The sequence below is a fragment of the Lodderomyces elongisporus genome, chromosome 5 (assembly GCF_030384665.1).
Source record: "Lodderomyces elongisporus chromosome 5, complete sequence".
Taxonomy (NCBI): domain Eukaryota; kingdom Fungi; phylum Ascomycota; class Pichiomycetes; order Serinales; family Debaryomycetaceae; genus Lodderomyces; species Lodderomyces elongisporus.
Genome location: NC_083677.1, coordinates 1,170,190 through 1,193,891, shown reverse-complemented (window position 1 = coordinate 1,193,891; position 23,702 = coordinate 1,170,190). Strand labels below are relative to the sequence as shown.

Genomic DNA, 23,702 nt, shown 5'->3' with positions numbered 1-23,702 from the left:
TGCTTTTGTTCCTTTTCTTTTTCTTTTTCTTTTTCTTTTTCTTTTTCTTTTTCTTTTTCTTTTTCTTTTTCTTTTTCTTTTTCTTTTTTTTTAAATCTCTATTTTTCGTTTTTCGTTTTTTGTTTTTTTTTTGTTATTTGTCTTGTGTTCTATATTAATCACTTTGTTATATTTGAACAAGAGATATTTTACAATGACATTGCCATAGCATGTCAAGTTAGCCTTCCTTTTTATTTTATTTTGTTTTGTTTTATTTCATTTTATTTTATTTGATTATACGTAGATTTATTTCGGTTTTTCGCTAGCAAAATTATCAGCTCTAATTTCCAGCAACGATAAAAGCTTCTTTCTTTTGAACAACAAATCCGAGGCGTTCAAGATCACGACTAAAAATATTGCTACAGCCGCAATGGTTGTAGTAAGTCCAAAAATTTCATTATAGCACTGGTTTCCCAAAAAGCATCCTTGTATTTTTGCAGTAACCGTTGTACCGGCATCGGGGTCAACATTCAGCAAATTCTCAACAGCACTTCCGAGACTTGAGTTTGCATCATAGATTTTTCCAAATAAACTAGTGAAATAATAGCTGGGTATTATAGGTGCAAGGGTAACCATACCCCAATTGAACGAGAAATTGTCCATTCCAAATACATCTCCCACAATTATTGGCATCAAGCAAAACATAAATCCGTATACGTATCCTATCAAAAAGGAGTTCAAGGAGAGGCTAGAATAATGGTGAACCGCAGAGCTTAATAATTGCGCAACAAGTGTACCCGATGCTGGGATAATTAATAACCACGACCTGGGTTTATTGAATGACTGAGTAATTATATCGCCCATAATTCCTGATGTGATTCGACCAAGACAATTTGCAATCGATAGTAATCCAACCTGTACCTGTTGTTGCTGCTGAATAAGTATGTCCACGTTCAAAGCCAAAGTTGGACTAGGATCCGTTTCTGAAACTACCAACGCTTTAACAATATAGCCAACGGAGTATATGTACATTTGACCCAAAGCTGCGAGGATTCCAGTGATTATGAATATAAGCCAAAATTTCAAACTAAAAAACAATCGCCTCCTCAGAGAAGTATGGTTTGCATTATCCAAACTTCTTGGTCCGCGTTTGCTTTGAAGTGATGCTTTTTTCTTGTGGTCTTTATCTGCCATATAAACACTGGGGAAACAAGCAACAAAAATGATAACGATTGATCTTGCAAGGAACTCCAAAAAATCGGAAGTTCGTTCCGAATAGAAAGCTGAGGCAATCACCGAGTAGAATAGTGCACTGAGGCCGTATAAAGCCAAAGGCAAGGATGTTGCTACGCCACGGATACTGGGAAAGCTCACTGCACAACATTTGAGACAGGCAGATGTGATAAATGTAGAGCCGAGTCCGATTGAAAAAATCCAGTAACAAGATAGCAGTAGGTTATTCCATTTCAAGTCGTACTGGAATTTCATGCCAATGTAGCCGGATACTATAAGCATTCCTCCAACCAAAAGAGAGTATGTGTACCCTTTTTTGTCAACTACAGCTCCAGATAGTGGCCCGGCTATTGCTACTCCGATGGTTCCACATAGTGCTATAAGGGACGAATCCGATGCTGTATATTGCAACTGCTTGGCTAATTGAGGGCTATAGGAAGAATACAAGTATAGGGTGCCACAGATCAAACCAAGGAATGTGCATGATAATAAAACAAAGACTCTTTGGATATTTCGCAGTACCATTGATTGTATGGTTATGGTAAAAATGGCAGCGGTGAAACAAATGATGGGTGTGGCAGGGATTGCAACAGTAGCAATAGCAGTAGCAGTAGCAGTAGCAGTAGCAGTAGCAGTAGCAGTAGCAGTAGCAGTAACAGTAGTAGTAGTAGTTTTGATGATATAGGTGACAATAATAATCCTGTACTTGCAATTAATAAAACCTCAATTTATACTGAAAGAAAAGTTAAACTACCAATTTCAATCCTGTGAGTCGTTTTCAAGATCAATGTTGAGAATAAATTTCAATTGTAGGGCTCGTGTGTGCGAGTCGAGTCTGAGTGTGCGTGCGAGTGAGTAACGTCTACTAGATCTACGTGGCATACACAAAACCATAAGTAACACTGTATTATTGAAGAAAAAAATCAAAAGTGACGACACTAAAGGAAGGATGCAGAAAGCACAGGGTTCAGCTCACTATATATTTATTCATTAGATGTTATTCTTTGTATGTTAATCTATTCTATTTCAATTGTATTTCTTTTTCTCTCTTTTTTTTTTTTTTATTTTTTTCTTTTTTCTTCTTCTTTACGAATGACAAAAGTTTGCAAATTGATCTTTGCCGTTGCATATTCTCTAGTTTAGTCGTTAAATTATAGGCAAAGATTGGACTGGAGTTCTTGAGGGCATATATCACATGCTTCCTATTTGAGAACAAGTTAGTATATCTTGTTATATAGCACTCTCTATTCACTTTTGTACTCTGTTCTTTCTCTCACCCTTCACGCCCAATCACTCTTTTATCACAAAAAAAAAATAAAATTAAACACATACCAATATTTCCTTTCCATCTATGACTTCGGTCAACTTGCCGTAAAGATCCTTAAACTAAACCAAAATCGGTTAGTAACAAGTGTCGAAAGGTATCAATAAACCTCTAACATACCAATTGTTTTCTTGATTTATGCACAGCAACTAAATTATTTGAGTACTTTTGAATCTCTTTTAGTTCCAAGTTAGATGATTGTTCTGCAATTGATTCAAATTTTTGCTGCAATTTGTTAATCTCAGATTCAATGGAGGCAATGGAAGCAACCAATTTTTCATTACTTGGTAACTTGGAGACCTTTGCAATATCTAAAATAGAAAGTAACAGGTTAGTGTTGGAATTTTTAATATATTATTTTGAAATAAAAGTACAAACCAGTGAGTAGTATCTCTATTCGTGCTTCCAACACCTTTAACTGTTCTTTGAATGCTTCTTCCTCGCCGCCAGCGTCTATTCCAACATTTTCTTCAATGTGCAACTCCTTAAAGCAATAATAGTTGGTTTTCCCAATGGTCTTCACTATTAGTTCTTTTTCGGCAACCAAATCGTCCAAGATGGGACCCAATTTTGATCTCGTGACCTGGTTGTGCAAATTCAGCTGTATATCACTTGTTGAATATGGGCGATATTGAGATTTCATATAGTCTCGAATAAACGCCTTTGCGTCACCAGAGCACAAAGTTGATTTGCTCGAGGGCATAATAGTTGAGAAAAACAGACAATTAAAACTCTTTAAGGATTTGCAAAAACTTAACTTAGTAATTATGAACAATGAAAGGTGTAAAGTAGAATTTGGAATATGGAATTTGGAATATGGAATATAGAATATAGAATATCGAATATAGAGTAAATATTGTGGAATGTAAAAAGTACAATGTGTTGCAAAAGTCCATGAAGAGCGCAATTTTGTAAGTGCGGGGGGGGGGGGGGGGGGGGGGGGAGGGAAGGAAGCAGGGGGAATGGCGTTCAGGGCAAAGTGATAAAGTTGGTCAGTTTGGCTGTAAAGATCTAATGAGAAATGAGAGTTAATAGGGAACAAAAAGTTGGCACCTAAAGCGCGCAAATTGCTTTCAAGCCCCTTAAACATTTTTTATTAAAATCAAGGCGCTTTATCAACAAAAAGAAATCCCTCAACACCTTAGACAACAAACTACAGTTTTGAAAAGATTAGCAACTTCCACAGCCACAGCTATAAGCACAACCACATCCATAACAATTAATAAACTGTAAAAAAAATAACAAACTAATCGTTTTATTTTGTCGTCAGATACCTGCCAAAAAATGTCCTCTCAGCATAGACCAAGGAGACTTGCAAGTAAGATAGACAAGTTAGTTTTAGACTTTTTTGTACATGAGGGTTATCTGGAAGCGGCAGCCAAGTTTGCCAAGGAAATCGATGTGGACCTCAATGAAAGCAATTTGAGTAGCAAAGAGGACCAATGTCAACTATTGAACACTACAGTTAGCACTGCCTCTACTGATGCACTCGAAGATTATGCACAGTTAGGAGAAAAGGATTACTATAGCACATTGCTAGCCCATTTCAGCAACAAAAATGCGCAAGTATCATCACAACCATCACAATCTTCATCACTGTTATTATCTTCTTCATTGCCGAGTATTGCTTGGAGTCTGACAAGGGCCCCTTCTTTGACTGCTGCAACTACCCATCCATCCACCGAGTCCGCCATGAACCCCACAAATGATGTACAGCAACAACGTCTGCTTTTTTTTCATCTCAAGGGGTATACCACCATAAACGAACGGAAAAGAATTAAATCGTTATTGTTGAATGGAAAAGTAACTGAAGCGATTCAAGAAATCAACACACACTTTCCGCTTTTACTTGATCGCAACAACTTGTTGCATTTCAAGTTGCTTCGATTGAATTTGATTGAAATGATTCGAAGTCACAAGTCTACTTTGCAGATGGAAGCGGATGAAAAAACATTTCTCAATGACGTGTTGGTGTTTGTTCGTAAGCATTTGATTAACAAAGTAGCCAATTTGTACAAGTTGTTGAAAGAGTTGGAAATCACCATGAGTTTACTTTGCTTTAGATTCGACCCTACGGCAAAGACACTCAGTGATCAAAAAGATTTGCCACAGGAGTTGAAGAACTTTTTTGATCTCAATTTAAGATCCCAGGTGTTTAAATTGGTTAATAAAGCTATAGTGGATTATTATGAAGATGGAGGGTTGCGAACGATTAAGCATCAAGCAAATAATACTGTAGTGGATGAAGTGATGCAGAATTTACGACAACAAGGAAGCGTCGAAGAAAGAAGGGGTTATCAGATTCTGTCAAGTATTAGTACCAGCAATAGTAATATCAATAACCGTATATATACCGGTCCTAGGTATGACGAGTTTGATTTGAGCAATATTCGAACTTATGAGGAAACTAATCCAATTACAGAAGAAAGCGAGAACGAAGAAGAAGCAGAAGTAGAAGCAGAAGAAGAAGAAGAACAACAACAACAACAACAACTACAAGTAGTGGCCAATGAAGGAGAAAGGCGAGCAGAGGACGACCAGGAAAGAGAAGGTGCGGGAAGAAGAGAGTTTTTTACACAGCGACAGATTGGAGAAAATGGTAACCAAACTGTCGATATAAAATATGACATGGGAAGTAGCATTGCAAATGGGTTAGGAAACTCGTCGCTGTTTGGTAAAAACAACTTAGTCAAGGATATTGATCTGAAAAATGAAGAAGAGGTGGAAAACTTAATCAAGCTTTCATTGGATAGCAATTTGGAAAGGGTAATCAAATTGTATATTTTAACAGAGCAAAGAAAAGTTGACATCAAACATAGTAAACACAAAGACTATTCTCCATTTAAAGACTTTTTCCCACAGAATTCGTGACTTGTGACTAGAGATTATTCTATATCGTTGAGCTCAGTTTAGCTCCATTTAGCTTGATTTAGATCGATTTATTTCCATTCATTTTGTTTTGTTTTGTTTTGTTTTGTTTTGTTTTGTTTGTTTTGTTCTTTCTTGCTCTTAAATAACTCACTAGATAACAATTACTGCATCAATCACATTCCCTGTTTCAATGTGGCATTTGCTTAAATATTCTTCATTCTTGGTCAATGGTACCTCTTCATTTCGGTTGTTGTATATCTTGACGTCGTTAGCTTCCAACTTGCTTCTATTGAAGTCCGAGAATATGTCTGAACTATTGACAATGCCCAACACTTTTGAGCGGAGGTGGCCAATGGTGGATCCAAATTCTGGTTCCTTGTTCATTTCAAAATCTTCAGGACTAAATTCAAAGTAGTACTTGATGAATTTGTTCAATTCAAACACTTCGTTGCTTAGTTCATTCAATCTTTTCCAATATATGAGATTATGACAATACTTTTCTTTTAATGCGTAGTACTCGAGTAATGCAAACTTTTTGTTCTCCCGTACAACGTTTATTCGCACGTTGATATGAGCACAATGGATAGGCACTTCAGTGAAGATATCCTTTGCATGGTATTCCCATAGACCCAAGTAGATGCCACTCCAATATATTACTTCGTAAGTTAGTAGTAGTACGAAGACGATAACAAGTAGTTCTGTGATAAACTTTGAGGTGGGTGTGATGAGAAGATTCGAAGTAAATGAGTTTGACTCGAGACGAGTAGTGACATATTTATCAAATTCGTATAATAACTCAATCGCCGTCGTCATTATGTGCCCGTGTGCCTGTGTGCCTGTGTGTATGTAGTATATTCCAAAGCTTTAATATGGTGCAAATGCGTGACGGCCCAGAAGTAAAAGTTTACTTTATAAAGTCTCGGATGATTTTCCTAGGGAGAATATAGTTGATTTTCGGATCTCGGTGTTTTTGGAAAAATAGTAATAGTCGTGATAATAGTTGAACTTCTTATTAACTGTAGGTGCTCTCTCTCTCTCTCTCTTTTTTTTTTATTATTATTATTATTATTATTTTTCTTTTGGTTCCACCCTGTTGTAGTGTCGCAAAGTTTAATGTCGCAGCACCCTCATCGTCAACACCCAACACTACTCAAATCCTGTTTATTTGCGACATTGCACTTATATACATTATATGTGTATATATTTATGTATATATTGTACCTATGTTAACATGTCTATGATAAATAAATAAATAAATAAATAAATATATATATATATATATATTTTTTTTTGTAAATAATCTTTTCGTGAATAGAAAAAAAGAAAAAAATTAAAAAGGAGAGCAACAAGGCATTGACCAAGATTCTTCATTGTTGCATAAACACATTTTTTTCCGTTGAAACAATCATCATCAAGAATAAAACAAGACTAATTGTCTAACACAAAGTTTTGTTTTTTTCACTTCTGATTTGTTTTGCTTTTTGGTTTTATTCAAAGAAGAACTTTCAAACATGAATAATAGAAAAGCATACGATTCTTTGAAGGAGGGTTCGAAGATGGATGGTAAAGGAAGACCAACCTTTTTGGAGACGAAAAGAAGCACATCAATCTCATCGAAATTGAAGGGTCTTTTTGCTAAACCCTTTGCCAATTCTGGTGTCCACCACCATTCATCCACCTCCAATTCTGACAGCAACGGGACTGACTCTCTTGCTTCTTCTCATTACACAACTCAAAGGCTGCTTCCATCGACTTATCCGACCAGACCCCAACCATCAACCACTCAGCAACTGCATCAAAATTCATTCAAGACAATTAAAGTACCTGGATCGTTTTCTCCAAATCGACCAACTGCTACAACTCAGAAAGAATTTTCTTCAACTGTGCACACCCCTAATATAAATAGAAATCAAATGTTGCAAACAACGGATGTTGATGTTGGTTCTAACAATAAATTTAATATTAATGCCAACGCTGATGTTGATGCTGATGTTGATGTTGATGTTGATGTCAACGAGACTGAAAATGGGGACGTTACTCTCAACGCGAATGATGTGCTATCCAATTTTTTTAAGAAAAAGGGCAACTCACAACTTACTGATGTGGAGTATGAAGGTGTCATGTCCTTAATGTCCAAATCCAGAGCCGGTACTCCATACAAGAGATCCAATATTGAGCTAAGCATGAATGAAGAGTCCGAGCAAGCTTCAAAACGAAGGCATTTGACGAGAGGCGATGAATCAACCATTGGCCTAATTAATGGTATTAACGATGAAACGTTTTCCATTGTTGGATCAACACCGCATCGACAGCACTATACGAGAGTTAATCCAAACACATCGACAAACAGTATTGGTTATAGATCGACATATCGACCAGTATATGATGATACTTTTGATCGTTCTTATCAACTCTTGCACAACAATACAATCAGTCACCTACCTAGAGGCAGAGTTACCCTGATGAGTCGGAGACCTGCACCATATAGAAGCAGAATGAAAGGTTTTGCCAGTCGCCAGTCATCATTAAACAGAACCAGTGCAGAGACTAGTACTGCAACAGCGAACGAGATGACTAAACCGGATAATTCATCATTTAGCGAATCTTTGCTCAAGAAGAAACCTGCATTAGTGACAGCATCATCTTCATCATCCTCATCATCATCGTTTGACAAAGGGAGACCAATGAGTCAAACTGCAAGAGCATTGTTGACTATTCTTGATGGATCTAAGGAAAAACTGACCGAGGCTGAGAGTAAAGATGGTGCTAAAGACCAGAAAAATGTCAAGCCTACTTTTTCAAATCCGTATGCAGTAAATGGCCGAAAAAGTAGACAAACACGATTACCAAACGCAAAGGAAACAGACGCAAATATTTTAGAGAAAAGTCAAGCTTATGCAAGTTCAAGTGACGTTCCCATCCCTAAACCTGATATCTTTGATGAAAGTGCGAAATTAAAAGCAAAAGAGGAAAAGGAAAAGGAAACGGAAACGGAAACGGAAACAAAAATGAAGCTTAACGAACTATCAAATTCTAATGCAGGTGCCAAAACATTTTCATTTGGGATTGACCCATCTCTGGTTAACAAAACAAGTAAGGGTGATGAAAAGAGTGAAAATACTGGAAACAATAAGATGACTGGTGATAAAAAGATGCCAGAATCCATCTTGTTTTCCACAAATAAAGCAGGTAGTATAAATGATAATAGCAAACCGCTATTTAGCTTTCAGCCTGCACCAAAAGAAAAAAGTGATATTAAGGGCGAGTTGCTGAATACAGAAAAGAAAAGCAACGAATCTAATACTGGAGGAAAACCATCTTTGTTTGGGAACCCTACCTCACAACAAGGATTATTTAATTTTAATCTGACTACAGCATCCAGCAACAGCAACAGCAATAACAATAACAGTAATAATATCAACAGTAATAATAGCATCAAAGATGGCGATGACACCAAAGAGAATAGAACAAATAACAATGGCTTCAACTTTAGCAGCAAGCCAGCTGGAGGCTTCTCGTTTGGCAATGCAAGTGCACAATCACCAGTTCCCAATGGAACCTCAAATTTGCCAACTCAAACATCATTTGTCTCTTCCTTTGGTTCTTCGAATGGTAGTAAAACAACACCGGGATTTGGCAACCTTAGTGTTCCTGAACAAAACACAGTGAACAGAAGAGCCGAACATGTTGATGAGTTTATTTTCCCCCAACCCAAAGTCGTTGAAGTTCAATTGAATAGGGCTGAAGTTGAGAGGCTTAAACCATTATTTCCATTTTAAAACTATTGTTTCGAAATATTGAAACACACGAAACGAGTTTTGTTGTGGCCTTTAACAGAGATCTAGTTGTTGTTGATATTGATGACCAAAAAAAATAAAAATAGAAAAGAAGGGGGAGTACAATGTAAAATGGATTACATGCATTGTTTTTAATTCTCGCTTGAGTTTTACAACCGTTGTCATGTAATCACTACAATATTGTTGTCTAATGTTGGCTTTGGCTAGATGACAAAAATGCCATTTTTCAATTAGTATTTAAATTGTTGAATGATTTTTTTTTTTTCCTTTCTTCTTTTAATGTGGTTTGAATTGAAAACTAATAGATAGATTAGAAGTAAGTAGATTCCATCAATCTAAAATCCTTTTGAATTGGTATGATCTAACCAAGATCAGTCTCTGAAACCCATGTAAACCAATTTCTATGTCTTTTTGTTATAACATCGCTTTGTTATTCTTCTTCTTCTTCCTCTTCTCCCCTTCTGTCGTATGATTTGATTTTTTTGTTTTTTTTTTGAAATTTTTTATTTGTGTTTACTTATTTACTTATTTACTTATTTACTTGTTTATCTTTTTATGTACATGTATTTTTCTTCCTTCCTCAATTTTAGAATTATATTTAATTTAATTTAATGTTTTTTTTTCTAACTTTTTTATTGTCAAGCGATCGGTACGAGAGCATGAAAAATAATATATATTTATAAACTTCACTCACGTTGGAGAGTAGTTGATACAAGTGCAAACACTACATACAGTAAATACACTACATACACATTAGAAGTCATGTCTGCGCGTTTAAACCCCAAGTCGGTGCTATTGGTAGGCGGAGCTGGGTTTCTTGGTCTCCATTTGATTCAACAATTTCATGTAAATAGTCCCGAGACAAAGATCACTGTGTTTGATATCAGGCCAATTCCTAGCAAATTGTCCAAGTTTTTCACATTTGATCCAAAACAAATTGGATTTATCAAGGGTGATCTTACATCAGCCGGTGATGTTGCTTTGGCCATAAAGGAAAGTGGATGTGATGTTATCGTGCACTCGGCATCACCAATTCATGGCATGGCGCAAGCTATATACGAAAAAGTCAATGTTGAAGGGACTAAGAATTTACTTGCCGTGAGCAAAGAATGTGGAGTTGGTGTTTTTGTATATACGTCCTCGGCTGGTGTGATTTTCAATGGCCAGGATGTGATAAATGCTGATGAAAGTTGGCCTTATCCCGAGGTGCATATGGATGGATACAATGAAACCAAGGCGATTGCCGAGACTGCGGTGATGGAAGCCAATGATCCTGCTCAAAATTTCCGCACTGTGTGTTTGAGGCCGGCGGGAATATTTGGCCCAGGTGATAGGCAGCTTGTTCCTGGTTTGAAAGCTAGTGCAGAGTTGGGGCAGTCCAAGTACCAGTTGGGCGATAACAATAATTTGTTTGACTGGACTTATGTAGGTAATGTGGCTGATGCACATGTGTTGGCAGCACAAAAGCTTTTGGATGAGGAAAGAAGAGACCAAGTGAGTGGCCAGACTTTTTTCATTACGAATGATGCGCCAACGTATTTCTGGACATTGGCGAGAGCAGTATGGAAGAATGATGGGTATATCGACAAGTACTATATTAAGTTGAGTCGACCAGTGGCGCTTTGTTTGGGGTACGTGTCAGAGTTTGTGTCTAAGATGTTGGGCAAGCAGCCTGGAATCACACCATTTAGAGTCAAGGTTGTTTGTGCAGTTAGGTATCATAATATCGAAAAAGCCAAAAAATTGTTGGACTATAAGCCAGAAGTTGATATAGAGACTGGTATTATCAACACTTTGGAGTGGATCAACGAGAAGTTGTAATGTGGTGCTAACCCTCCTCAGATTTTTAGATTCTTTTGTCGTTGTTGTCGTTGTTATCGTTGATGATGCAATAGTTGTTTTTCAATTAATGAAGGTTGCATTGTCTCTCTTGATTATATTAGTCTGCTTCTCTTTTTTTAAATAATATTCGTTTTTGGATTTCACTATGTTATGTTTTCGTTTTAATAAATAATTGAAAAGTTAGAATCACTGCGGTGTAATGTTCAACAGGAAGATACACCAGTATGTATGTAAATACCTGAATACTATTATTTCACTTTTTGCAAAAATATTTACAGATAATGTGTTCCATTTTGCAACCAAAAAAATAAAAAAAATTACGCCAAAAAAATAAAAATAAAAAAACAAAATTTTATGACAAAGGAGAAATCGTATTAGAAAATGTATATCAAACTTTCTAACAGTTGATGTCAATCTCTCTTGTCATGAGTATGCACAATATCTACCTCTTTCTTTTCTTGCTTGCTTCGTGTATAGGTATTTGACTACATGGGTTTATATACTTGAATTTCTTGGTGAGTGCATTGAATAACAGGCACGTGACCAAAGTAATAGCAGGAGTACAACTTGTTTGTTGTCTTTTTTCTCTGTCAAAAAGAAGTAGTAGTGGCAGTAGTAGTGGCAGTAGTAGTGGCAGTAGTAGTGGCAGTAGTAGTGGCAGTAGTAGTGGCAGTAGTAGTGGCAGTAGTAGTGGGGGCTGAAAAAGAGAAATGGAAGAATAAGGAAGGACGATTTGGTTCTTTTTTTTTTGAAGCAATAGGATAAATACTAGTTTGCAATTGAACATACTGCCAATAGAGACATTTTCCATCTCTTCATCTTCCTTCATCTTCCTTCATCTATCTTTTACTTAGTGTTTTATAGCTTTGTTATGGATGTCAAAAGTATTAGCATTGAACCAAGGAAAAAAGTTGTTATGTGCAAGCTCAGCCTCGCTCAAAACAACAAAATGTGCCATCTGACCTGCAAAAGCCAGCTACAGAAAAGAATGAACCAAGAATAACCCAACAAGAATAAACCAAGAAGAAGAAGAAGAAGATGATGTCGAGGAGAAATAGCCTTGGTGCTGACAAAGTAAATGTTTTTGTATTTTTTTTTTTTTCCAGAAATGCACCGTCTATGTCCATTGGCACCAGAAACCAAGAAAAAAAAAGAAGAAATTTTAAACAAACATCAACAACAACAACAACAACAACAACAACAACAACAACAACAACAACAACTACAAAATAAATTAAAAATATAAAAAAAGTCGTAGCAGTAAGAATGTATCTCTACCTACATATTCACATTCATTTAAAATTATGATAAAAGAAAATTAGGTAACTCAGTAATTCTTATTATCTTTATTATTGATCTGAGGCTATGCTAACCCCCCCCCCCCCAAAGAAAAAGAGGATATAGAGATAGAGGGAGACGAGTATACATGTTCACAATATGAGCAATGTGGAGTCGAGGACAATTTGTTTCATGACGATAAGCAACATGTTTTCAATTCTGGCTTGGACTAATGTTTGTTCTATGGCATAGAGCCTATTAAAGAAAGAGAAATAAAGAAAAGAGCAAAGGTTGTTCAAAATAGCGTGAATATTTTTATTATTTCTTTCTTTTCAAAGGAGAAATAAAAAAAGGAAAAGGAAAAAGGAAAAAGGAAAAAAGAAAAGATAAACAACACCTTTCTATATTTTAAAACCACGATCAAGCATCAGCATCTTACAATTATGGGATCTCGTGACGTTGAAATGGATGGATCTTCTTCTTGAGCCGAACTGTGGTTTAATGTATGAAGATGTATGGAGATGTATGGAGATGTATGGAGAAGTACTGTGCCACTATTGACCTTCATTCATTTAATACGTGTACATTTGGTAGCTCATAGCTAGCCTTTTTTTTCTCTTTTTTTATTTTTTTTCTTTTTTTATTTTTTTTTCTTAACTATGTATTGTATTACGTAATAATATTGCACAAAGTTACATTTCACCAAGAAAATGGAACCACCAACAACCACAAACACACAAACCATTTCTTGATCTACCCTTTGCCTCTAGTAGTAGTAGTTGTAGTTGTAGTACCACTACAACTACTTACCACAACATTCAACACGTGTAACACACCAATGTGCCTAGACATCCAAGATAATATGGAGATTGCTCCTTTCATCTCTTTTCTTTTTTTTTCTTATTTTTTTATTCTTCAAATTTTTTTCCCTACTACAAATGTGTCTGTTTTTGATTTTGTTTCTGTTTCTACAGGTCTTCAAGGGTATATATAAATAGACCAGGTTGTATCAACTTTTCAATTCCTCAATCTTCCTCACTTTACTTTTATTTACATTTTGGGCTTTACTCTTGCTTATTTTACTATTACTATTCACAAACAAAATTTTGGGTCCGTGATATCTATCTCTACATTCCCATTATTCTACATATACATCATTCACCTCCCCCAACCCCCACCCCAAATTTTTTTTTTTCGCAACCAGATCCCAGTACTTTGATTTACTTTAAAGCAACAACATAACAATTTAAACAACAAATCCCTCAACATCCTTTACCATTTCTTAAAATCTTTCAAAACACCTTTTTCCTAATCCATTCTTTATTCTGAGAAAGACAAAGAACAACAACTGAATAAGAACTTTTCTTTTTTTTTTTTAAAAAAAACAAAAACAACAAAACAAAACAAACAAACTCCCTCCACCTTATTATCACCACCATATCCTCATAAATGAAGTTCACTAGCTTTATTCCCTTTGTCACCCTTTTTGCAACGGCTCTAGCCAAATTCGAAGACACAACACCACCCATTGAGATTGTCGGCAACAAATTCTTTTACACTAATAATGGTTCGCAGTTCCTCATGCGTGGTATAGCATACCAAGAAGACACCTCGTTGCAAGGCGGTGAGAGATCATCTTCGTCAAACAATACAGCGTACAAGGACCCCTTGGCAGATGCCGCCGCATGTCGCCGTGACGTTGAGCATTTCATAAAACTAAACACAAACACATTGCGTATATACGCAATCGACCCAGAGTTGGACCACGACGAATGCATGCAAATGTTTAGCGAAGCAGGCATTTACATCGTCGCCGACTTGTCACAACCACAAAACTCAATCAATCGTAACGAACCCAGCTGGGACGTTGCCCACTACGAAAGATACACTCAAGTAATTGACGCACTTGCCGACTATGCAAATGTCTTGGGCTTTTTCGCTGGAAACGAAGTTACAAACAATCGTTCCAATACTGATGCCTCTCCATTTGTCAAGGCGGCAGTAAGAGACATGAAACAATATATCGACAACAGCTCCAACATGAGAAAAATTCCCGTTGGTTACAGTTCCAACGACGACGAAGATACTCGTATCGCCATTGCCGACTACTTTGCATGCGGCTCTTTGGATGAAAGAGCCGACTTTTTTGGTATCAATATGTACGAATGGTGTGGCGACTCGACATTTGAAGAAAGTGGATACAAGGACCGCACAGAAGAATTTTCAAACTTGCCAATCCCCATCTTTTTCTCGGAATATGGATGCAATGTCGAAAGACCAAGACTATTTACCGAAGTTCAGGAATTGTACGGAAGAAACATGACCGATATTTGGTCCGGTGGTATTGTTTACATGTACTATGAGGAGGCAAACAACTATGGTTTAGTTTCACTTCGTGGCTCATCAGTATCAACCATGGGCGACTACAAATACTATAGCTCTGAGATTAACAATATTAGCCCATCCTATGCACACTCCTCAGATGAAACAGACCAAGCCACTTCAACATTGTCTTGCCCCGACTCGAGCAAATCAACGTGGAGAGCATCACCCGACTTGCCCCCAACTCCAGATGACAACTACTGTTCATGTATAGCACAATCTTTTGGATGCGTGGTTAAGGAAGATGTCGACGAGGAAGATTATGGCGAGATCTTTGGCGATGTCTGTGGAAGAATCGACTGTTCAGACATCAGTGCCGACGGAACAAAGGGTGAATATGGCGAATATTCCTTTTGTTCAGCCAAAGAAAAATTATCATACGTCCTCAATTTGTACTACATGGAGCAGAATGAAAACAGCAATGCATGTGATTTTGACGGCCAGGCTTCGGTAAATAGAGACGCCCAAGTTGCATCCAGCTGCACATTGGGCTCGGGAGCAAGCAGAGTACTCCAAGGCTCTGGCTCTGGCTCTGGTGCCTCAAGAACAGGTACCAACTCTGGTTCAACAAATACCGCATCAGGATCCAGACAAAGTTTGGCATTGCCCAATGCAGAAAAGGTTTCAAGTTTCAAATTGATGTGCATAGTTGGCATTGTTAGTGTTTTCGTTGGTGGCCTCACTATTGCATTGTAAAATGAAGGAGAAATCAGCCACAACTGAGGAAAATTACCACTACGCCATAACCACCACCACCACCACAACCACAACAACAAAAGAAATCTTTTTTTTTAAAAAAATTATAGGACTCGAGTGACAAAGAACTAGTAAATAGAAATGAAATTGATTTTTTTTTCTTTTCTTTTCTTTTCGTTTTGTTTTACTTTTGTAAAGAGTTTTATTCCTCTCTAATAAACATCAATCTAGTGTAACCTTGTGACTTTATTTTTCTCTTGTTTGTTTTTTTAAATTCTTTATATTCTTTATATTCTTTATAATTCTACTACTGATTATTCTAGTTGGAAATCATAAAAATCTCGTTGAGAGCTTTTGCGTCCATGACCGAGGCTCGCTTCTGTTTAATCCATTTCGAACGGACAGAAAGACGCGAGGCAATTGGTGTAGGCGTTGATTCTCGTGAAGAGTCCGATACGAGCGACTTTGTCGACTCCACATTAGCAGCATTAGAGCTCTCTTTATCTAATTTGTCTTTCTTTTCTTTCTTTTCCTTCTTTTCTTTCTTTTCTTTCTTTTCCTTCTTTTCTTTCTTTTCTTTCTTTTCCTTCTTCTCTTTCTTTTCCTTCTTCTCTTTTTTCTCTTTTTTATCTTTTTTCTCTTTCTTCTCTTTCTTATCACTCTTTTCCTTCTTTTCCTTCTTTTCCTTCTTCTCCTTCTTTTCCTTCTTCTCCTTCTTCTCCTTCTTTTCCTTCTTTTCCTTCTTTTCCTTCTTTTCCTTCTTTTCCTTCTTTTCCTTCTTTTCCTTCTTTTCCTTCTTTTCCTTCTTTTCCTTAATATCCTTTCGGCTCTTTTTCACTTCCCTCTTTTCCTCGTCTTCTACCTTACGTTTTCTCAGCAGACTCACCTCGTCTTTGTCTTTTTTGTCCTCATTTTTGCCATTTGCATACGAGATCAATGCTTTTTTCTCCTTGTCCCAAGTACTCGAAAGCACCTCTCCTTTAACAAATCTGATTCCCATTTTACCATTTATAATCATATCGTCCCTCTTCATATCCATAACTTTATTCACCGCATCTTCTTTACCGTTTAATCTACCCAATATTCGTTGGAATGCGTCGACTCCGCTACACTCATCCAACTCATTGGCGTCTTTATTTCGTTTTTGTAGCTTGGCTCCCAAACCAGCATTATCTGTTTTGATATTGATTTTCAAATGCGTCGTGATGGAGTCGGGAACAAGACCTATCCCTTTACCGGGTGTCCATCCCATCTTGGTCAAATATTGATGACCAAATTGATTATTATTATTTGACCAGTTGGTATTTCTTGGATCCAAGCCAAACCTTTGTTTCACTTTTGTACCGGCTAATCCCATTTTTAAACCTGTAATGCAAAAATCCTTTGTCTATTCAAATTAGAAGATATAGAAAATGAAAAAAAGAAAACAACAAAAACAACAACAACAACAATAGCAACTAATATCCTTTATAAACAGCTCTAATGTATTGTGATATTGAAAAGTAAAGTATATGTCACCTTTTCTATAGTTTCTTTGGTTGTAGTGGTTATTATTGTATTGGGTAATCTGTTGAGATTAGTTAGTCCTGATACTATTGAGCAGGGGGATGAGATGAGAAAGTTGAATTGAAACAAACATTATTTCTAGTGACACAAAATAATTTTTTTTGGTACGAAACGTGAGAATGAGATTTATATTTTTATCGTGAAAAAAAAAAGAAGAAGTAGTAATAGTAGTAATAGTAGTAATAGCAGCAGCAGTAGTAACAGTAGTAGTAATAACAATGATTCTAGCTCTTATATTGCAGAGGAAGGAGGAAAGGAGAAGACAAAAAAAACACACAACAACAAAGAACCAAAAAAAATAAAAGTATTCAAAAGTAAGGAAAGAAAAACCATATACTAATAGTAATAATAATAATGATAATAATAATAAATACAAGATCAAGGGCTACTGTTTGACTTCATATCGTAGTAGAGGATATCGAGTAATAAACACGGTAACGATTAAACCAATTTGTTGTGTAAGTTGGAGTAAGATTTTAGGTAGTGCTTAACGAGTTTTCTGTTTTAATCGGCACAAATGGTTGGAATCTGTAACACATATATAGTAAAGAAGACATGGAACAGATTCTTGGATGGGATCAATAGTCTGCTCAATCACTTGATAGTAATAATTTCCTCCTCTGTCCTGCCAATAAAAGCCTCAATTGGATCTTAACTTTTCATTAAAAGTTCACTAAGTCCAAACGATGGTGTAAATCCAGTATTACAGAAATAAAACTTTACGTGACACAAAATCGACTACTTCGGCTGAGGGAAATGTTCAACTAAACTTTCAATCAACTCCAAACTTGAACTATTCAACACAACATCAGACATACAATTCCACATTGATACTTACTTACACCCACCTACACACACACATCAAGCCTTTTTAAGTACTGTAAACACACAAGGTCCGACATAATTGCATATACGCACATACAATACACACACACACACACACACATATATATATATACATATTTATATGTGTAGATATATGTCTACAGAAAGCCAGAAAATAAACAGATAAAAAAAAAAAAGTAGAATGTTCAAAAGTCCACTTAAAAAGAACAGGCGCCTGATGGAGCAAGACTCGCAATATCCGGGACCTCAGCAACAACAACAGAATATTCAGCCAAGACAACAAGTTCCCTACCCTACAAATAATACTACTCCTTATCGAGGCAATGGCGATGGCGACGGCTACAGCTATGGAACTGGTAGCATGATTGGGACCGGAAATCGTGGAGGTAGTCTCAGCGGTGGTACTCATCAGACACTGTTACCTCCATACAGAGATACCACACCTTCATCACCAATCAGGTCGTCGTTCAACTCATATGGCAATAATAGCAACATTCGACGTTATTCGGGCTCGCCAAGTCAAATGAGTTCTGCCTCTAATGCAGAGCAAGAGAGGAAAAGAATTACCGACAAGATCATTGAGGACTGTTACCTGAAGAGTACTGTTGTCAATGGCCAAAAAGTTCATGAAATAGCCTATATTGCACATATTGGAGTTGTCGAGTACACAAAGTCGTCAGCAGCTCCACCTCACTCGGATGCAGAACGCGCATCTTATAAAAAGCGTATATTGGTTCTTTGCAAAAAACAGTCCGGCCGTGTCATGTTGCAGAAGGGAAGATTTCTGGATGAAAGAAGTTTATTTCAAATAGGAAGAGATTGGGATATCTCGGAATTGAAATCAATTCGCAAAGTTGGTTCCGATGGTATGACCTTACAATTGAACAAGGACTACTATTGGAAATCCGACGAAGAAGACTCGAGAATTTGGAAATTTTGTCGATATGTATGTCAGGAGTTTGGCCACTCAATGGGTAGATACCCTGCCTTACATGGCTTTAGTTTGGATGACTTTATGCTTCCAAACCCACCTTCAACGTCTTCAACATCCTCACCTGCTCAATCAAATGCTCCACGTTTTGCCCCAATATCCCCATCAGCCAACAAAGCAATTGGGGGTGGAAATGCAGGAGGTCAGCCATTAAGACAAACACAAACACAAACGTCCTCCCAACAGCAAGAACCAAAGTCGAAATCGTTGAAGCAGAAAATATTACACAAACCTTCCTTGTTTTCTTCAGATAAGACTCTGAAACATTCCTCGTCTTCACCCAAGAGCCCTTCCAATGCGACATTTACACCATCATCACCAAAACACAAAAAGACATTGAGTGGAGGTTTGTATAAAAATATTGATTGGACACTGCAAGGCCAATTACCCCAAAAGCCGATGAAGGTTTTAGAGCGTGACAGATCGGCAAATGCATCGACAAATACACTCGAACCAACGCCGGTGTTGAATGAACCAATAAATACCATTACCAGTAACGCATCTTTGAAACAAGCAGTCTCCCTGTCGCAAAATCTGCTCCCAAACTCACGGTCTGAGCCTACCTCTACTTCAAATCATCAGCCACAACTGCAGCCTCGATCTACTATAGATGAGAACTCACGATTCCAAGACCCATATTCAAGAACAACTAATCAGCAACCTATGCAGAAACAGCAACAAGAACAACAATTTAATCAGCACAACAACAAAAAACCACAACATCCATATTTTCAGAAAACCGTTGATGATGCACAGAGTGTTATGAGTAATGATTCTCAAAATTTTCATTTTGGTAATCCAACTTCAGGAGAAAACGTTCGTCAATCACAAGAGAGACTCAGTGATTATGCAAAGACCAATACCATGAAACCAATGGAGACAGTAAGTGAACAGAGACAAATTTCAGAACCATTGGAAACCAAGGCTGCGTACAACAACCAACTTTACGACCAACTATCAAAGGGAAGTCAATCCAAGAGGTTTGAAAAGCACGGGTCAACTGTTTCGGAAAAGTCAGTTGAAGAAGTATTGCAAGAGTTTGGTGACTCTATTCCATCTCCTAGAAAGCCCAAAAAGATAGCTGCATCAGCAATGACCCCAGATTTTGGAATTGAGGAAATCACTGATGAGAGTGATACCGATCTGAGACCCGGCCAAACAATAAGCATCAAAAAGAGGCAAGGACTTAGTAATCAGCACCAACAAGCGGAAAAGCTCAATTCTCAAGAGACATTGTCATCTCAAAAGGGCGGCCACAGGAAACTGAATCTGCAAATCAGCATTGATCGTGGCGTCAAAAACAACCTCAACAGCAACATCAACAGCAACAGCAATAGCAATAGCAATAGTAATATGAGCAATATCAATTTAAATAAAAGAGAAAGCGATCCAATGAGAAGCAACCAGAAGTTGAGCCTGCAAGTGAGTCTCAATTCTGCACAAACTGGCAATAGGGACTACAGAGACAACAATGGATACAAGAGAGATGGAGAGTTTTCCAAAGGCCACCAAAAGCTGAACCTGCAGCTAAGTGTCGATAAATTGAAAGCTGATATTGAGCGCGGTAATAGTAGTAAGAATGCTTTTAGGAGAGATACGAATCATAATGATACAATAATCTCCAGCAGGTATGACGAGACAACTATCAACAATAACAATAACGACGACCACCAGGAGAAGGGATTGGGAATATCCGCACCTAGCTTTATTGGCGAATCGACTCAAATTGAAGCACAAGGAAGTTCGGCGATGGGTAACCTCACGGATCTTCTTGATGACCACATTGTTGAGTTTGGAAGGAACGAGCAGGATGAACCAGATTTAAATGAAATAGAACCTACAAGGTCAAGACAGCAACATCAACATCAACAACAACAGCAAAAACAAAAACCTCAGCTCGAGAGGGATGATCCAAACAGTTACGATAACGACCCGAATGCATTAGAGGAGGACCCAAGAATCTTTGAAGGATACAGTAAGGAACCTGCATTGAATGTTTCCAAGAAGGCCAATTCTTCGTTACCTGTTGCTGCTTCTGCTTCAACAACTACTAAAAATAGTGAGAACGATTTTAGCAACAGCAATAAAAGACTGGTTTTAATTGACACGGCTTTTGAAAAAGATCCGGAAGTAGAAGAGCTATTAAAGGAATTGGGTTGGAATACCAAAATGAACACTGAAGTGCTATTAAAAGGATTGACAAAGGAATTGAACAAGGCCAAACGTGAGACTGTTAAACGTCTTGTTAGTGTCGATTTGACAAAGACATTGGCTCAGGATGTTGAGACTGCGTCCGGCGAAATTGATAACATGCTTCGTGTTTTTCAAAGAATGGATTATAATTTGAAGACATTAACCAACGATGTTAATGCCATTGACGAGAAATCTAAAGGATTGCAATTGAAGTTTGTTAATGAGAAATTGCTTTATAACGATCTTCATGAGATCTTGTCGAAAGTGAGTATCAATACCAGCCACTTGCAAGAAATTGGTTCATTTAAAGAATTTAGCAACCTCAATAGGATCGAAGACTTGGAGAATAAATTGTCAAGTTTGTACAATGCCATCGTGACAATAAATGCTGATGATCCACAGAATCACAAGAACGAGAACAACGATCTTAGCTCATTGAGGGCATTAAAAGAGCATCAAGCACGGTTCAAAACTGTTAATGATAGGTTTCTACGCCATGCATTTGACTTTATGTCCAAAAGAATTGACAGTATTGGTGCTCGTTTAGTTAATGAAATTGATAAACTTAACCTTGAACTGTTTATCACCGCTTTGAGCCTGCTTTTATTTTATAGCGGAATTACCTACTATATGCGAGAAGTTGGTGCAACTCATTTCAATATGATCAAGCAACAGTTTAATGAAATTTTTGCAAAAGTTTTGGACAAGATGTTGGTATACAAGGTTAATAGTTTGCGTGCTTCACAAAAATCACAAAATAAGAGGAGAAGCAACAGCAATATTTTTCACAGTAACTTTGACAATGATCAAAAGAGTAGTCACAATACTAATAACGATAAGGATTATGGTAACGGCAATGGTAATGATAATGTCAATGACCATAGCGTCTTTAAACAGAATGAGAACCATTCAGGGCAGAGCACACCTAGGGGCAGCAGGTCGAGATTGTCGCAATCACCAGCATTTCATCACACATTTGATGATCTTGACGACGATGATGATGAAGACGACGACGATATTATGCTTTTGAGAAAGTCGAGGTCAACAAGATTTGGAAGGAGCGGTGGACGTAGTGGCCTTGGAGGAGCTGGGGGAAGCGGTGGAAATAGTGGTGGTAGATTTGGCGGGCTACTTAGTGATGGGGATTTCGAATCCAAAAAACAAGAACGCCTTGAAATGATGAAGCAACAAGCTATGGCAAGTTACCCAAAAAGCTCTAACGATTTGGATGACTCAAAGGCAGTTGTAACGTTCATTGACGAAACAAGGTCAGTGATTATGTTTTTGCAATTTTTTATTATTGAGTTTTTCCATTATGACGTAACAACCTTTGACTTCAATGAGTTTGTGCAAACAAATGCATTTTCTCAACGTCAAAAGATGATAAGGACGGCACTGACCAAGAATTTTGTTGAATTGATTAATGGGGAAAATGGAAACATGTCCATATCAACGGATGTGATGAATAACTTGAACGCAATGTTGGCTAAATACATCGATAGATTCTGCAGATTGGTGAGTCCAACCGATATTAATAAGCCTGTTATAATTTGGCAAATTGAGCAAATGATCAACTCAGTTCAAGAAACTTACATTAATCAGGAATTTTTGATATACAATTTCATGAAAAAATTGAGTGATCAATATCTGTCGCTGTGGAAGCGTTATGTTGATGGCCTTGTCGAGTCTATCAATGGCTCAGTGATTGCTGCCAAGGCGGGCGTATTGCCATCAATAAAGAACATTGGCTATCTTTTATTAATAACCGAGAGCTCGTTGGACAGAGAAGTTAGAGGTAGTGCAACTAGAGCTATGATAGACCAGGCTTATGACAAAATATGCGAAGGTTTACTGCATTTGTTTTCAAGAGAGGATCCTTTGATGAAGGGCAATATGTTGGATAGCAAAGAAAGAGAGACTCGCGGAGTAGCTAAATTGGAGAATAATTTCTTTATCTTGCAACAAGTCAATGATCTAAGCACTTCTAATAATGCTGCCACAAAACGACTTTTGGACAGTTTGACAAAACTGTTCAAGGAAACAGAGTCGCGCTATTTTGATGAGCAAACATACCAAGGTTTTGGCCCCCTTTTTGAATTTATAAATTCGCACAGGGAGAATTCTAGAAGCTCCAAGAGCATGAAGCACGCTAAAAGTCTCTTGTCCAAATACACTGAGCGCGATATTCAGAATCTACTTGGTCATATTCTCAGAAATTTTGAAATGCAATTTAGAGAATCATCAGAGCACGCTCCACAGAGTCAAAAAGCAATCGATCGTGTTCTTGCAAAGGACCTTGTTGATCGCTTGTGGTTGGATTTGGAAACTGTATTTATTGACTATTTCACTCGTTTGGGTAAAGTTTTGAGACAAGATTATGATCGCGAGCTTGAGTATAATGTGGGAAGACAAGATATTCATCACATTTTCATGTCTATCAGAGAAAAGTAAAAAGGCGAGCCAGGTTGCTACAAATTTAAGAACATCATCATCAACATCATCATCAACAACAACAACAGAAATTGAAAACAAAACAAACATACATAATAGGAAAGGTAGGGAAACAAAAATTGATGGTTTAACTTCTCTAAAAGGTATATGTATTTGTTCTTAATGTTAAAAGACCAATAAGTCGAGATTCAGTTATACCACATGTATTTATTGTGATTTTCTTTTCATAGACGATCTTTAAAGATATTTAATA

The 23,702-nt window shown here is 37.2% G+C and overlaps 9 protein-coding genes across 9 annotated transcripts; 5 read left to right on the top strand and 4 right to left on the bottom strand. All coding sequences in view use genetic code 12, as the record gives it.

The window, feature by feature from the left end:
* Nucleotides 1–285: 285 nt before the first annotated feature.
* On the bottom strand, nucleotides 286–2,106 carry PVL30_004308 (uncharacterized protein; the record flags this gene model as incomplete). The annotated part of the gene is made up of 2 exons (XM_001524565.2): nucleotides 286–1,912; nucleotides 2,099–2,106. 2 exons carry the CDS (start codon nucleotides 2,104–2,106, stop codon nucleotides 286–288), a joined length of 1,635 nt encoding a protein of 544 aa, XP_001524615.2.
* Nucleotides 2,107–2,363: 257 nt separating this feature from the next.
* PVL30_004307 (uncharacterized protein) lies at nucleotides 2,364–3,239 on the bottom strand (the record flags this gene model as incomplete). Its single annotated transcript, XM_061119537.1, has 4 exons — nucleotides 2,364–2,414; nucleotides 2,545–2,598; nucleotides 2,657–2,847; nucleotides 2,915–3,239. The coding sequence occupies 4 exons, from the start codon at nucleotides 3,237–3,239 to the stop codon at nucleotides 2,364–2,366; spliced, it is 621 nt and encodes a 206-aa protein (XP_060975520.1).
* Nucleotides 3,240–3,820: 581 nt separating this feature from the next.
* Nucleotides 3,821–5,407, top strand: PVL30_004306 (uncharacterized protein; the record flags this gene model as incomplete). The annotated part of the gene is made up of 1 exon (XM_001524564.2): nucleotides 3,821–5,407. The coding sequence occupies one exon, from the start codon at nucleotides 3,821–3,823 to the stop codon at nucleotides 5,405–5,407; it is 1,587 nt and encodes a 528-aa protein (XP_001524614.2).
* A 150-nt stretch (nucleotides 5,408–5,557) lies between these two features.
* Nucleotides 5,558–6,220, bottom strand: PVL30_004305 (uncharacterized protein; the record flags this gene model as incomplete). The annotated part of the gene is made up of 1 exon (XM_001524563.1): nucleotides 5,558–6,220. One exon carries the CDS (start codon nucleotides 6,218–6,220, stop codon nucleotides 5,558–5,560), a length of 663 nt encoding a protein of 220 aa, XP_001524613.1.
* A 698-nt stretch (nucleotides 6,221–6,918) lies between these two features.
* Nucleotides 6,919–9,186, top strand: PVL30_004304 (uncharacterized protein; the record flags this gene model as incomplete). The annotated part of the gene is made up of 1 exon (XM_001524562.2): nucleotides 6,919–9,186. The coding sequence occupies one exon, from the start codon at nucleotides 6,919–6,921 to the stop codon at nucleotides 9,184–9,186; it is 2,268 nt and encodes a 755-aa protein (XP_001524612.2).
* A 780-nt stretch (nucleotides 9,187–9,966) lies between these two features.
* On the top strand, nucleotides 9,967–11,025 carry ERG26 (erg26, C-3 sterol dehydrogenase; the record flags this gene model as incomplete). The annotated part of the gene is made up of 1 exon (XM_001524561.1): nucleotides 9,967–11,025. One exon carries the CDS (start codon nucleotides 9,967–9,969, stop codon nucleotides 11,023–11,025), a length of 1,059 nt encoding a protein of 352 aa, XP_001524611.1.
* A 2,748-nt stretch (nucleotides 11,026–13,773) lies between these two features.
* EPD2 lies at nucleotides 13,774–15,402 on the top strand (the record flags this gene model as incomplete). The annotated part of the gene is made up of 1 exon (XM_001524560.1): nucleotides 13,774–15,402. The coding sequence occupies one exon, from the start codon at nucleotides 13,774–13,776 to the stop codon at nucleotides 15,400–15,402; it is 1,629 nt and encodes a 542-aa protein (XP_001524610.1).
* Nucleotides 15,403–15,721: 319 nt separating this feature from the next.
* PXR1 (telomerase inhibitor) lies at nucleotides 15,722–16,759 on the bottom strand (the record flags this gene model as incomplete). The annotated part of the gene is made up of 1 exon (XM_001524558.2): nucleotides 15,722–16,759. The coding sequence occupies one exon, from the start codon at nucleotides 16,757–16,759 to the stop codon at nucleotides 15,722–15,724; it is 1,038 nt and encodes a 345-aa protein (XP_001524608.2).
* A 1,272-nt stretch (nucleotides 16,760–18,031) lies between these two features.
* SEC3 (GTP-Rho binding exocyst subunit) lies at nucleotides 18,032–23,449 on the top strand (the record flags this gene model as incomplete). The annotated part of the gene is made up of 1 exon (XM_001524557.2): nucleotides 18,032–23,449. The coding sequence occupies one exon, from the start codon at nucleotides 18,032–18,034 to the stop codon at nucleotides 23,447–23,449; it is 5,418 nt and encodes a 1,805-aa protein (XP_001524607.2).
* Nucleotides 23,450–23,702: the final 253 nt, after the last annotated feature.